Raw genomic sequence first — 14,144 nt, 5'->3', positions numbered from 1 at the left:
CGTCCTTCTCCTCTCCGCCTCCTTCTCTCCTCTATTTGAATCCCATTAAAAATAAAATAAATGTTTTGCTTATGTTTTCTTTCGAGAATGGTACACAGCTTGAAAATTCTACCATTTTTGTTCAAGTCCCTCCTTATTGTGTGTCTTGAAACAGCCTTTTGTGCAGAGAAGCCTGTATTTCAGCTGAAGTTACTTGTGTTTTTTTCTTTGCATCCCGACCAATTGTCCTGGTAGTTGTGGCTGAAATCAAACTGGCCGTGGCTTGGTATCATCAGAACCACTCATTTCCACTTCTTTATCAGAGTTTGAACACTACTGATCAGCATTTTAAATCTTTGGATATATTTCCATATCCTTCTTCTGGTTTATACAATTCAGCTTTTCTTGCAGCCCTGGATGAAATCTGGGAAATGTTCTTACCTTTCTTTATATTATGCAATCTTTGTAAGATCATCTGTGCACTGATTTTATTTTTTACAGACTGTGGTTTAGCTGTGTGCTGTATTTTCCTCCTGTATCACCCCACGTCTGGATGGACACTGATGAACTCTGCGGTCTCTTAATGACCTTTTCATGAATAAACGTTAATCCAAATGATTGTTTTCTCTCTCTTTTTTCTTTGATATCCAGATACTGATCTGACTCGCCCAGTTCTCATGGTCACTTTGTGGATTGACGGCGGAAAATAAACGAGTGACATTTCACAAGTTGGGCAAAAATAGAAGTTGACACAAGGAAACCAGTAGTGGGAGAAGTATTCACACATGTACACAAGTGTTACATTGTAAAATACTAAGTTATACATTCAAAGTGCAAAAGTATCAGCATCAAAATATTCTTAAAAGTGCAAAATAACCCATTTCCAGCTGTTAATGGTGGAGCTAGTTCTTAGTTCTGGGTTCTTATCGTGTCCCGTCTTGATTAGATTTCGCTGCGTAGTTCCAAGATTTTTAATTCAACTCAGAGACTTCCAAGTTTCTTGACCAGAATCCATCCATCCATCCATTTTCTACCGCTTATCCTGTATTTAGGGTCACGGGGGGGCTGGAGCCGATCCCAGCTGTCATTGGGCGAAGGCAGGGTTCACCCTGGACAGGACGCCAGTTGACCAGAAACGATAACTCTAATTAGTGTCCTCCTTAATACGTGATATCCATGAGTTTGTCGTCTTATATAAGAAGCTCCCTTATTCATATCAAAACACACACTCTCCACTATCATCATTGTAAGTCGGTTATACTTCTTGTGTGTTTATATTAAGACCACTTCTTTTATTCACTTGGTTTAATCTTTAAGTTAGTCAATAAATACACATTAATCATTAAGTCGTTGTCCGTGTATATTTCTTCTGAGCAGAATACAAAGATCCCTATTTCACAGCTTATGATCTGAAGAGTGAGATTGATTTATTGAAATGATATTGATTGGTTCCTAACTGATTAATAGTGATCATCAGAGTCATTAAATTAAACTTTGTAAATTCCTGTTGACCAACAGGTGGTGCCCCGATTCTAATAGCAGACAGTGGAATCTACAAAGTCTTATTTTCTTTGCTGCCCGTATTTTACAAATAACATGTTGATGGAACAAAGTCCAAGTGCTGCTCCCCTCTCTCTCTCTCTCTCGGAGTGCATGCTGGGAGTGAGCGTGGTAAGCGAGAGTGAGTGTGTTGCGGAGATCTAGAGTTTTCTGACTCTTTTTTGCTTTATTTTTTTCCAATTCTCTTGGTTAATATCCGTTGTATTTGTTACTGTGTGTTGTTTGGAGGAGGTTTGTTTGTGGGTTTGCGGAGGTAGCGTGGCCGCTCAGCATGGCTGCTGCTGGAGGCCCCGGCTTAACCACGCTGACGCGCCGACACGCAATCAAACTTTCCCCGGCGGTCGGCTGCTCCGTGGAGGAGTGCAGCCGGGCTGTAGGTGAGGAAGTGGGCTATGGAAGCGTTAAATCTGCGTCCAGAATGAACAGTGCGGTGGTGATTTTTCTGGACAGCACAGAAAAAGTGAATAGATTGCTAGAGAGCGGGATTGTGGTAAAAGGTACGTTCACCCCTGTGTCATCACTAGTTAACCCTGCAAAAAAGGTTATCATCTCAAATGTCCCCCCCTTTCTGAAGAATGAGCTATTGGAAAAAGAGCTAGCGAGACACGGACAGCTGGTGTCCCCCGTGAGGATGATCCCCATTAGCTGCAAGTCTCCCCACCTGAAGCATGTCGTATCTTTCAGGAGACAAGTGTTCATGGTCCTTAAGAAAAATTATGAGGAGCTGAATTTGGTTTTTAGATTTAGGATCGACGATTATGATTACATTGTACATGTGACCTCGGACACAATGAAATGTTTTGGCTGTGGAGCCGAAGGGCATATGATTCGCTCGTGTCCGGGGGGGGGGCACGGCTGGGACCGGTGGCGGTGCCCCTGCGCCGGCCGAGCCGCGGAGGAACACGCAGGATCCTCAGAAAGGGAACAGGGCTAACAGCGATCAGGAAGGCGAGGGCACGGAGGATCAGATGAGTCAGGAAGGTGAGCAGACAGTTGCTGAGCTGCAGGTAGATATTGGTCACACCGCGACCCGTGCTGCGGAGTCTGTATTGTACGAAGACGAAGTCATGAATGATGATGATGTTTTTAAACTGTCGAGTAAAAGGAAAAATCCCGAAAACAAACCAAACAGTGAGCAGGTGTCTAAGGTGTCAAAGACAACCCCTGTGTGCCCCTCCTCTCAGTCAGGGGACAGTCTGGTGAGCACACAGGACAGTGGAGGGGAGGCCACATGGAGCTCGCAGATGGAGGCCCAGAGTGTTTACTCCAGCGGCACAATCCGCTCGTTTCTACAAGAAACGAAAGGGATGAGACAAGTCAAAGTGGAGGATTACTTCCCAGATTTACAGCTGTTCCTTGACTCTGTTAAATTTTTCTCAAGGAACACAGGAAGCTCTGGCCAGCAGGCTTTCACTGATAAGGAGGTGTTTCGCCTCAGAAAGCTGGGGGTAAGAATTCGGTCACATATGGCTAATGATTGAGTTTTTACTGTTGTCCTCCTTTTTTCTGTGTTCCTCTGCGGTCCCTTTCTTTCTTTTCACAATGTGTGACATCAAACTGGGATCTTTAAACATCAATGGTGCCAGGGAGGAAGCGAAGAGAATTGGCCTTTTTAGTTTGTTTTCGGCTAGAAAACTAGATGTAGTTTTTTTGCAAGAAGCACACAGCACAGCTGAGAATGTGCCTGCATGGAAAAGGGGGTGGGATGGAGAAGTCGTCCTCAGCCACAAGAGCAGCAACAGTGGAGGAGTTGCTGTCCTGTTCTCTAGGGGGTTTTCGCCCATTTCTTATAGCACTGAAAACATTATTGAAGGTCGCTTGTTGAAGATACAAGCTGTGTTTGAAAATATAAAAATGACGATCATGAAGAATGATTGTTAATGTTTATGCTCCCACTGTGGGTAGAGAACGGGTTGTTTTTCTAGACATTTTAAACACTGTTGTCAACAACTGCAGTGGGGAGGGTTACTTGTTCCTGGGTGGTGATTTTAACTGTACTGCAAACGCCACTCTAGACAGGAACCATCCAGAACCGCATCAAGCCTCCAAGAGCTGTTTAATCAAACTACTTGAAGAAAATGATCTATGTGACACTTGGAGGCATTTCCACTCCACACAGCGGCAGTACACGTGGGTTCATGCTAGAGATAACTCTCTATCCATGGCCAGGCTTGATAGAGTTTACTGTTTTAGACGGCAGATCAATGTGCTTCGGAGTTGCTCTATACACCCTGTAGGAGTTTCAGATCACTCTTTGGTACAGGTTTCCATTTTTATCAAGAACGTTAAATGTAGCAGTGCCTATTGGCATTTCAATGTAGCCTTGCTATCTGATACTGTTTTTAGAAATGCTTTCACTTTGTTTTGGAAGAACCACACAGAGACAAAATCTCGATACACCTCACTACAGCAGTGGTGGGATATAGGGAAGGGTCAAATAAAGCAGCTGTGCCTGCAGTACACTCTCAATGTTACAAGGGACATGACCAGGTCTATGAGAGCTCTGGAGAGAGAAATAGTGGCGCTGCAAGATTTAGCAGCTTCCACAGGAGAAGGAGAACATATTAAAGTTCTCAAAAGGGTCATTCCGTGTCATTTCATCAAATGCCTCCCACCTGACCATCTTAGAATGTCCTGAAAAAATTTGAGTACAAAGACACACTTGGTAATAGGACAAATCCAAAATATTTGGTCTCTACTGTCAACAGTTTTCTCATGAAACGTCATTGAATGAAGGGTAGTTTAGACGGTTTTTGGCATCATGCTCTGAAAAGCCATTTTTAAACGGCATTATCTGGAAAATTATCTCACCTGTGGCCTTCAAAATTTCTACAGTGTATATCTGTTACTAATAGCTTCCAGACATGAAATATCAGGGGTGTAGCTTAATGATAACCTAGTATGGTAGGTACTTAAAATGAGGCTTGTTGAAATAAAGTAGTATATTTGAAGAGTGGCTGAGCCCCCATTTTTACAGATAAAAGACTTCTATCACTTCTGCCTCTATCTCTGGGGTTAGCTTAAACATTCTACAAAATATGGTCTCTCTTAGATTATTAGTTTCACAGATATTAAGGCTCAAATATGGAAGTTAACACATCTTTGCCCAACTTCAGAGTCATATTCCAAAAAACTGACAACACGTATCAGGTCCAAACTTACTTTTTTTGAAAGATCATATTCTTGTTAAAATCATATTAAAAAATCAGGAGGGTGTTTTGCCTCATTTTGTCGCAGTGATTTTTTTAAAATCCTGATATTGGTGGGGTTTCTGTGGCTGGTTTTGGTACTGCATGTCCTAATATTCTACTAGTAAACATCACAGGAGGGCAATTCAAATGTGTTTTTTACCATTTACCAAAGACTTACATGTGCCTAAATGCTACTGATAAATTTAGCCTCACGAAAACATTAAAATGTAGCACAGTTGTAGTTACAGAGGCAATAAGTCCTTGAATGTGAGTCCTTGAAACATGGTGAAAGCAGCTCCTCCCCAAGAAGAACTAATAAAGAACTGGCGGCCAGTAGCTTTGCTCTGCACAGACTATAAAATCTTGTCCAAGGTACTGGCCATGAGGCTAAGAAAAGTGATGGAGCATGTCATTCACATTGACCAGACGTATTGTGTACCCAGCAGGCTAATATCTGACAATGTTTCTCTAATTCGGGACATTTTGGACCTCTCCAGTTCATTGGGCTGCGGCCTTGGTCTGATTTCTATAGATCAAGAAAAGGCATTTGACCGAGTTGAACACCAGTACTTGTGGCAGACACTAAACGCTTTTGGTTTCAACTCTGGTCTCATAGCCAAGATCCAGGTCTTGTACAGTGACATTGAGAGTGTACTAAAGATTAACGGTGGGTTAAGTGCTCCTTTTAAGGTGCGGAGGGGGGGTCAGACAGGGCTGCTCCCTGTGTGGCATGCTCTACTCCATAGAGCCTCTTCTACACCAACTGAGACGGCGCCTTTCAGGTATAACCCTCCCTGGTTGTCAAAAACTTTTAAATTGTCTGCGTATGCTGATGACGTTGTGGTCATTGTAAAAAAACAAGATGATATTGATGTCCTTGTCCAAACTGCTGATGTGTTTGGTACATTATCCTCAGCTAAAGTCAACTGGGGAAAAAGTGAAGCCTTGGCAACCAGTGGCGAGGTAAGCGGGCAGATCATCTTACCTCAGGGGCTACAATGGAACAAGGGGGGCTTAAAATACCTTGGTGTGTATCTTGGTGATGAACCTTTTAAGTGCAGGAACTGGGAGAATGTCTTAGAGATGGTTGAAGGGCGACTAAAAAGGTGGAAATGGATTTTACCACACACTTCCTTTAAAGGACGCATTTTAATAATAAACAATTTGGTATCCTCAATGCTGTGGCACCGACTGGCGTGTGTGGACCCCCCGCCGCGTCTCCTGGCCAGGATACAAGCTTTGCTGGTCAACTTCTTCTGGGACTGTCTGCACTGGGTCCCACAGAGTGTGCTGTTTCTGCCCAAGGAGGACGGAGGACAGGGACTCATCCATCTGGCCAGCAGGGGCGCTGCTTTCCGACTTCGCTTCATCCAGAGGCTCCTCGCTGGTCCAGCAGACCTCGTCTGGAGGCCCATAGCCCTAGCCATACTAAGACGGGCTGGAGGGTTGGGTCTCGCTGAGGCCCTGTTCCTGATGGACCTGAGTGCTCACAAACTGTGCAACCTTCCAACTTTTTATAATGGACTGTTTGCAGTATGGAGGTTGTTCGTCAAGCAGAATCCAGCCAACTGCGTTTCTTTGTTCTGGCTTTTGAGAGAGCCAGTGGTGTACGGGACTCGCCTCAACGTGGAGCGCACAGCGGGATCTTCCGTGCTACAGCTGTTTCGCCCAGCAGGGGTCGTCACGCTGGGACACGTGGTGCAACAGTGTGGACCAGGTTTGACCAACGCTGCAGCTCTGGCCTCTCGTGTGGGAGTCAGGTCTGTCAGGTCCATCACTCACCTGCTTAACACCTGGAGAGGTGAGCTGACACAGACTGAACTCTCCTTACTAACAGCTCACTGTAACGGACACCGTCAGCCCAAAAGTGAGGACCCCTTCCCTGCACTGACACTTGTTCCTGATTTTAAAAACTGCACCGGTAAACTGCTGGAGTTCAGCAACACTCCACCAAACGGGTTGAATGACATCAGAGGCAAAACCATGTATAGACTGTTGGTTCAGGTCCTGAACAAGGACAAGCTCAGTGGTCGGACTGACACCCCCTGGAGAGCTCATTTAGGGCTCAATGATGAGGTCAGACCTGCGTGGAGAGCGCTATACAAACCACCAATAACTAAAAGAGTCGGAGATCTGCAGTGGAGAATTCTCCACGGGATTGTAGCTGTAAACGCTTTTATTTCGTTGATGAATCCAAATGTTAATGAGATGTGTCCTTTCTGCTCGCAGAGAGAGACTGTGTTTCACTGCTTTATGGACTGTGATAGACTGGTTTCTTTGTTTCAGCTGCTGGAGCGAATATTCACAATGCTCGGAGGCACTTTTTCAATGGAAATGTTCATTTTTGGTTGTCCTTACAGACAGAGGAAAAGACAGAATTGTCAGTTGTTAAATTTTATATTGGGTCAAGCTAAAATGGCGATCTACCTCAGTCGCAGAAACAAAGTGGAAAGCTCTCTGGATGTTGACGCAGCAACTTTATTCGTTAGAATGGTTAAGGTCAGAGTACATGTTGATTTTAGTTTTTACAGAGCCACAAATAACATGAAAGAATTCTCCAACACATGGAGCTGCAATAATGTTTTATGTTCTGTTATAGAAAATTCACTAGCAAGGACCACACCGTCAACAAGATGCGTTTAAGAATTTATTATTATGACAAAGCGAATGAAGTGTCGAAGATCTTGGTTCTTGAGCGTTTAAGTGCGTTGTGGGGATTCTTGTAGAGAATCCGCCGCCGCTCCCGGGCAGCGACGGACCCCCCTCGTGGACCTACGAAGGAGAGAATAGAAAGAATTAATGGGAAGAGAAATGGGGTGGGGGGGAGGGGCGCAGAATACGAGAGCGAAGCGGAGGAGAGGGTTAGGTGGCTATTTATAGAGATGCGGAAGTTGGCGCTGTTGAGGTGTGGACCTGCTCCTGAAACTCCGCCAATTAGGCTTCCATTAGTTGTTTTTGGGACCTGTTTTGAGGTAAATCATGTTTTTGCATTTTTTTATTGTTTATTTATTCTTTTCTTATTATTATTTACTTCCTTTTTTGAAAATGCAAAGGCCCTTGTACTTAAAGACTGTAGTAAGTAAATAAAGAGGTTTGAAAATTCAAAAATTCTCTCTCTCTCTCTCTCTCTCTCTCTCTCTCTCTCTCTCTCTCTCTCTCTCTCTCTCTCTCTCTCACACACACACACACACACACACACACACACACACACACACACACACACACATACACACACACACACACTCACACACTTCCTTGTTCCCTCCCCTTCAGATCTACTGCGTGTGGACGGGTGTAACCAACATGGCGGTGAAGTGCAGCAGCTGACAGGCCACCTTCACTGCACACACACAGTGTTGTTGAGATCAGACCTCAGACCAGTTTCACTTCTCACTAAGTGAAACTCAGACAGTCGTCGTCGCTGAGAGGTGAAATGGCGCAGAAAGGAGTTCAGATGGACCAGGAAACCTTCTCTTGTTCCATCTGTCTGGATCTACTGAAGGATCCGGTGACTACTTCCTGTGGACACAACTACTGCATGAAGTGTATTGGAAGCTTCTGGGATGAGAAGGAGATCTACAGCTGCCCTCAGTGTAGGCAGACCTTCACACCGAGGCCTGTCCTGCTGAAAAACACCATGTTGGCAGATCTGGTGGAGGAGCTGAAGAAGACTGGACTCCAAGCTGCTCCTGCTGGTCTCTGCTATGCTGGACCTGAAGATGTGGCCTGTGATTCCTGCACTGGGAGGAAACGGAAAGCCCTCAAGTCCTGTCTGGTGTGTCTGGCCTCTTACTGTGAGAAACACCTCCAGCCTCATCATGAATCAGCAGCATTTAAGAAACACCGGCTGGTGGAGCCCTCCAACAAGCTCCAGGAGAACGTGTGCTCTCGTCATGATGAGGTGATGAAGATGTTCTGCCGTACTGATCAGCAGTCTATCTGTTATCTCTGCTCTGTGGACGAACATAAAGGCCACGACACAGTCTCAGCTGCAGCAGAAAGGACCGAGAGGCAGAGAGAGCTGGAGGGGAGTCGACTAAACATCCAGCAGAGAATCCAGGACAGAGACAAAGATGTGAAGCTGCTCCACCAGGAGGTGGAGGCCATCAACCACTCTGCTGATAAAGCAGTGGAGGACAGTGAGGAGATGTTCACGGAGCTGATCCGTCTCATGGAGAGAAGACGCTCTGACGTGAAGCAGCAGGTCAGATCCCAGCAGGAAACTGAAGTGAGTCGAGTCAGAGAGCTTCAGGAGAAGCTGCAGCAGGAGATCAGTGAGCTGAAGAGGAGAGACGCTGAGCTGGAGAAGCTCTCACACACAGAGGATCACAACCAGTTTCTACACGACTACCCGTCACTGTCACCACTCAGTGAGTCCACACACTCATCCAGCATCAACGCCCGTCCTCCTCGCCGCTACTTTGAGGACGTGACGGCGGCGCTGTCAGAAGTCAGAGATGGACTACAGGAAGTTCTGACACACAGATGGACAAACGTCTCACTGGCAGGGACTGAAGTGGATGTTTCACTGCCACAACCAGAACCCAAGACCAGAGCTGGATTCTTGAAATATTCACGTGAAATCACACTGGATCCAAACACAGCACACAAACATCTGTTATTATCTGAGGGGAACAGAAAAGCAACATATCATCCATACCAGTCTTATTCTAGTCACCCAGACAGATTCACTGGACGTTATCAGGTCCTGAGTAGAGAAAGTCTGACTGACCGTTGTTACTGGGAGGTGGAGAGGAGAGGTGGAGTTGCTGTAGCAGTCGCATACAAGAGTATCAGTAGAACAGGAGACAGGAATCAATGTAAGTTTGGATTCAATGACAAATCCTGGTCGTTATATTTTATCAACAACAGACATACGTTCTTCTACAACTTAGTTGAAACTCCCGTCTCAGGTCCTCCGTCCTCCAGAGTAGGAGTGTTCCTGGATCACAGAGCAGGTATTCTGTCCTTCTACAGCGTCTCTGAGACCATGACTCTCCTCCACAGAGTCCAGACCACGTTCACTGAGCCCCTCTATGCTGGACTTTGTGTTAATGTTAGAGGCAGTGGTGAGTTCTGTCAACTCAACTAGACAGAAGGCATTTAAGAGTTGAATGACTTCACCACCTCCTTCTTCTTCTCCCTCCTCCTCCTCCTCCTCCTCCTCCTCTTGTCCTCCTCCTCCTCCTCCTCTTATCCTTCTCCTCTCCGCCTCCTTCTCTCCTCTATTTGAATCCCATTAAAAATAAAATAACTGTTTTGCTGATGTTTTCTTTTGAGAATGGTACACAGCTTGAAAATTCTACCATTGTTGTTCAAGTCCCTCCTTATTGTGTGTCTTGAAACAGCCTTTTGTGCAGAGAAGCCTGTATTTCAGCTAAAGTTACTTGTGTTTTTTTCTTTGCATCCGGACCAATTGTCCTGGTAGTTGTGGCTGAAATCAAACTGGCCGTGGCTTGGTATCATCAGAACCACTCATTTCCACTTCTTTATCAGAGTTTGAACACTACTGATCAGCATTTTAAATCTTTGGATATATTTTCATATCCTTCTTCTGGTTTATAAAATTCAGCTTTTCTTGCAGCCCTGGATGAAATCTGGGAAGTTTTCTAACCTTTCTTTATATTATGCAATCTTTGTAAGATCATCTGTGCACTGATTTTATTTTTTACAGACTGTGGTTTAGCTGTGTGCTGTATTTTCCTCCTGTATCACCCCACGTCTGGATGGACACTGATGAACTCTGCGGTCTCTTAATGACCTTTTCATGAATAAACGTTAATCCAAATGATTGTTTTCTCTCTCTTTTTTCTTTGATATCCAGATACTGATCTGACTCGCCCAGTTCTCATGGTCACTTTGTGGATTGACGGCGGAAAATAAACGAGTGACATTTCACAAGTTGGGCAAAAATAGAAGTTGACACAAGGAAACCAGTAGTGGGAGAAGTATTCACACATGTACACAAGTGTTACATTGTAAAATACTAAGTTATACATTCAAAGTGCAAAAGTATCAGCATCAAAATATTCTTAAAAGAACAAAATAACCCATTTCCAGCTGTTAATGGTGAAGCTAGTTCTTAGTTCTGGGTTCTTATCGTGTCCCGTCTTGATTGGATTTCGCTGCGTAGTTCCAAGATTTTTAATTCAACTCAGAGACTTCCAAGTTTCTTGACCAGAATCCATCCATCCATCCATTTTCTACCGCTTATCCTGTATTTAGGGTCACGGGGGGGCTGGAGCCGATCCCAGCTGTCATTGGGTGAAGGCAGGGTACACCCTGGACAGGACGCCAGTTGACCAGAATCGATAACTCTAATTAGTGTCCTCCTTAATACGTGATATCCATGAGTTTGTCGTCTTATATTCTTAAGAAGCTCCCTTATTCATATCAAAACACACACTCGCCACTATCATCATTGTAAGTCGGTTATACTTCTTGTGTGTTTATATTAAGACCACTTCCTTTACTCACTTGGTTTAATCTTTAAGTTAGTCAATAAATACACATTAATCATTAAGTCGTTGTCCGTGTATATTTCTTCTGATCAGAATACAAAGATCCCTATTTCACAGCTTGATCTGAAGAGTGAGATTGATTTATTAAAATGAAATTGATTGGTTCCTAACTGATTAATAGTGGTCATCAGAGTCATTAAATTAAACGTTGTAAATTCCTGTTGACCAACAGGTGTTGCCCTGTGACGGGACAAGCAGCCCGTCACGGCAGCAATGCGCCGCCTTCATTAAAAGACTGTGTGTTTATGTTTATGTTGCTGTGTTTTTTAGTTTTCCTCTGTTTATAGTCTGTTTCCATCCTCCACGTTAACCGGTTCATAAGTCATATTTCACCTGTTACTCCTGCAGCTGTTTAGAGCACCAGATAAATATCAACACCGATCGTCAATAATACATTTCCTTTCCCAGTTCATATGTAACAAATAACCACGCTACACTTTGTTTTCATCTCGCATGTATTGTTTATTTGTATAGAGATCCGAACGTTTAAAGTAAAGTAAAAGTAAGAGCAAAAGTAAATATTGTTTAGGCTGCTGGGTTTGATTTGACTCTGTCATTGTTTAGCATTAAATAAAATCTGATTTGTCCATGAGTTTTTAGGCTGATTACAAGTCTTTACAAATAAATATATATAAATATATATACATAAGGGTAATTTCACTGCCTCATTTAGTTGTGCTGAAGCACCCCTGTCAAACTGGCAGTTTGGTTTCTACCAATTAGGGTAATCAGTGCAGGGCCTATTTAAGGCCAGGTGTTCAAGGAGACAAGAGGGCTGGTGGAAAACAGGTGACTGTCCAGGCTTGGTTCTCAGCACATGGGAATCTTAACCTTGAGTGACAAAGCTTAAGTATTTGTTGTTGTTTTTTTGACTATCATGTAGTGATGGTGAGATGAAGCCTCATGAAACATCAAAGCCTCTCAGCCGGATGAACCACCAAAGTGGTTCAACCCCAAAGCTTCAAATATGTACACTAGGGACACCTAGTGGTGAATGAAATTATGAAGATAGTTAAAGAGTTTCCAGTAGTGATGGCGAGATGAAGCCTCATGAGGCATCGAACCACTTGAGCCAATTGGTTCGAGAAAGGGTTCATTTCTCGAAGCTTCATGTGCACACGATACCACCTACTGGCCAAGTGTATAATCACAGGCAGCTGTATCTGAACCACATAATGTGTGATGCATTGCATTTTTGTGTCTGTTATGTCTGTTGGGTGGGCTGCACGGTGGTGTAGAGGGTAGCACTCTCGCCTCACAGCAAGAGGGTCCTGGGTTCGATTCCCAGGTCGGCCCTGGGTTCCTTCTGTGTGGAGTTTGCATGTTCTCCCCGTGTGAGCGTGGGTTCTCTCCGGGTTCTCCGGCTTCCTCCCACAGTCCAAAGACATGCAGGATGGGGATAGGTTAATTGGTGACTCTAAATTGCCCGTAGGTGTGAATGTGAGTGTGAATGGTTGTCTGTCTCTACATGTTGACCTTGTGATAGACTGGTGTCCTGTCCAGGGTGTACCCTGCCTTCGCCCAATGACAGCTGGGATCGGCTCCAGCCCCCCCGCGACCCTGAATACAGGATAAGCGGTAGACAATGGATGGATGGATGGATGGATGTCTGTTGGGAATGACTATGAATTACAAAAAATGGATAACCAAATAATTACTCTAAGATCATTCAAGCCGTTATATTATTCTATACAGACAGTGTGGTAACAGGGAGAAGACATTGGGGGAAACTGATCCCGGACCGGTAGTCGAACCTGGGATCGCCGCGTCGAGGACGTTGAGCCTCTGTACATGAGGCAGGTGCCCTAACCACTGCCCCACCGGCCGCTCCATGATGAAATAATTTCTGTACATAAATTATCACATTTGTGTATAATACATTGTTTGAATGTATTCTGTGTGTGTACATTTTCCCCAAATGGTAAAATCATCACTCTCCTAAATCTCTCTCTCTCCCCAAACTCTCCAAACTATCTCCAAATTATATAAACGCTATTCAACCTCTAGTATCCAAACTATCCAAACTCTCAACTGACCGCAACTCTGCTTCAAAACCCACATTTTGAATGGAGCCTGAGGGTTCTATATAGCTGTAAAACCTCGCGGCAAACTCTGAACGACTTCCCGAAGCAGTCACGTGGTACAGCCGGGCAGCGAGGCGAGCCGGGCAGCGAGACGTCTATGGCAAGCCTTTTTAACATTTAATAGCTAGACTGGATATGTATAGCAGATATCTGTAATTCAATTCTTCCTAGTCATAAAGAACATTTCAGATATCCACAATGACATTCTTCCTATCCACAATTGTCATTTCAGATATCCACAATGGCATTCTTCCTAGGACAAATGACGTCACTTTTGCCATTCATGTGTATTGGGCTTTCAATTTCAGATATCCACAATTACATTCTGGATATCTAGAATGAACATTCTGGATATCTGCAATTGAATTCTTACTAGGAAAAACTCCCATTTCAGATATCTTCAATCCAATTGTTACTAGTCATAATTTTCATTTCAGATATCCAAAATGAAAAATGATTCCAGATATCCAGAATGTAATTTTGAATATCCAAAAATACATTGTGACTAGTAGAAATGTCATTATGGATATCCACAATTCGTATTATGACTAGTAGAAATGTAGTTTCAGATATCTACAATCAGAATTATGACTAGGAACAATACAATTGCAGATATCCACAAATGTATTGTTGATATCTGTTAACAGGTAGACAGGACGCCATTTTAAAAAATTTTAAATTATGACTAGTAACAATTGGGTTGAAGATATCTGAAATGGGAGTTTCTCCTAGTAAGAATTCAATTGCAGATATCCAGAATGTTCATTCTAGATATCCAGAATGTAAATGTGGATATCTGAAACTGAAAG

At 43.8% G+C, this 14,144-nt stretch overlaps 1 protein-coding gene across 1 annotated transcript; it reads left to right on the top strand.

Annotated features, from left to right (window-relative positions):
- Positions 1–8,133: 8,133 nt before the first annotated feature.
- On the top strand, positions 8,134–9,993 carry LOC311033162 (tripartite motif-containing protein 16-like). The gene has a single exon (XM_084040401.1). It carries the CDS (start codon positions 8,164–8,166, stop codon positions 9,820–9,822), a length of 1,659 nt encoding a protein of 552 aa, XP_083896527.1. The 5' UTR covers positions 8,134–8,163; the 3' UTR covers positions 9,823–9,993.
- The last annotated feature ends 4,151 nt before the right edge of the window (positions 9,994–14,144 follow it).

This window comes from Eutrigla gurnardus (assembly GCF_963514095.1).
Source record: "Eutrigla gurnardus genome assembly, chromosome: 22".
Lineage (NCBI taxonomy): Eukaryota > Metazoa > Chordata > Actinopteri > Perciformes > Triglidae > Eutrigla > Eutrigla gurnardus.
The sequence above is the reverse complement of the archived record's forward strand: the minus strand, read 5'-3'. Positions and strand labels throughout refer to the sequence as shown.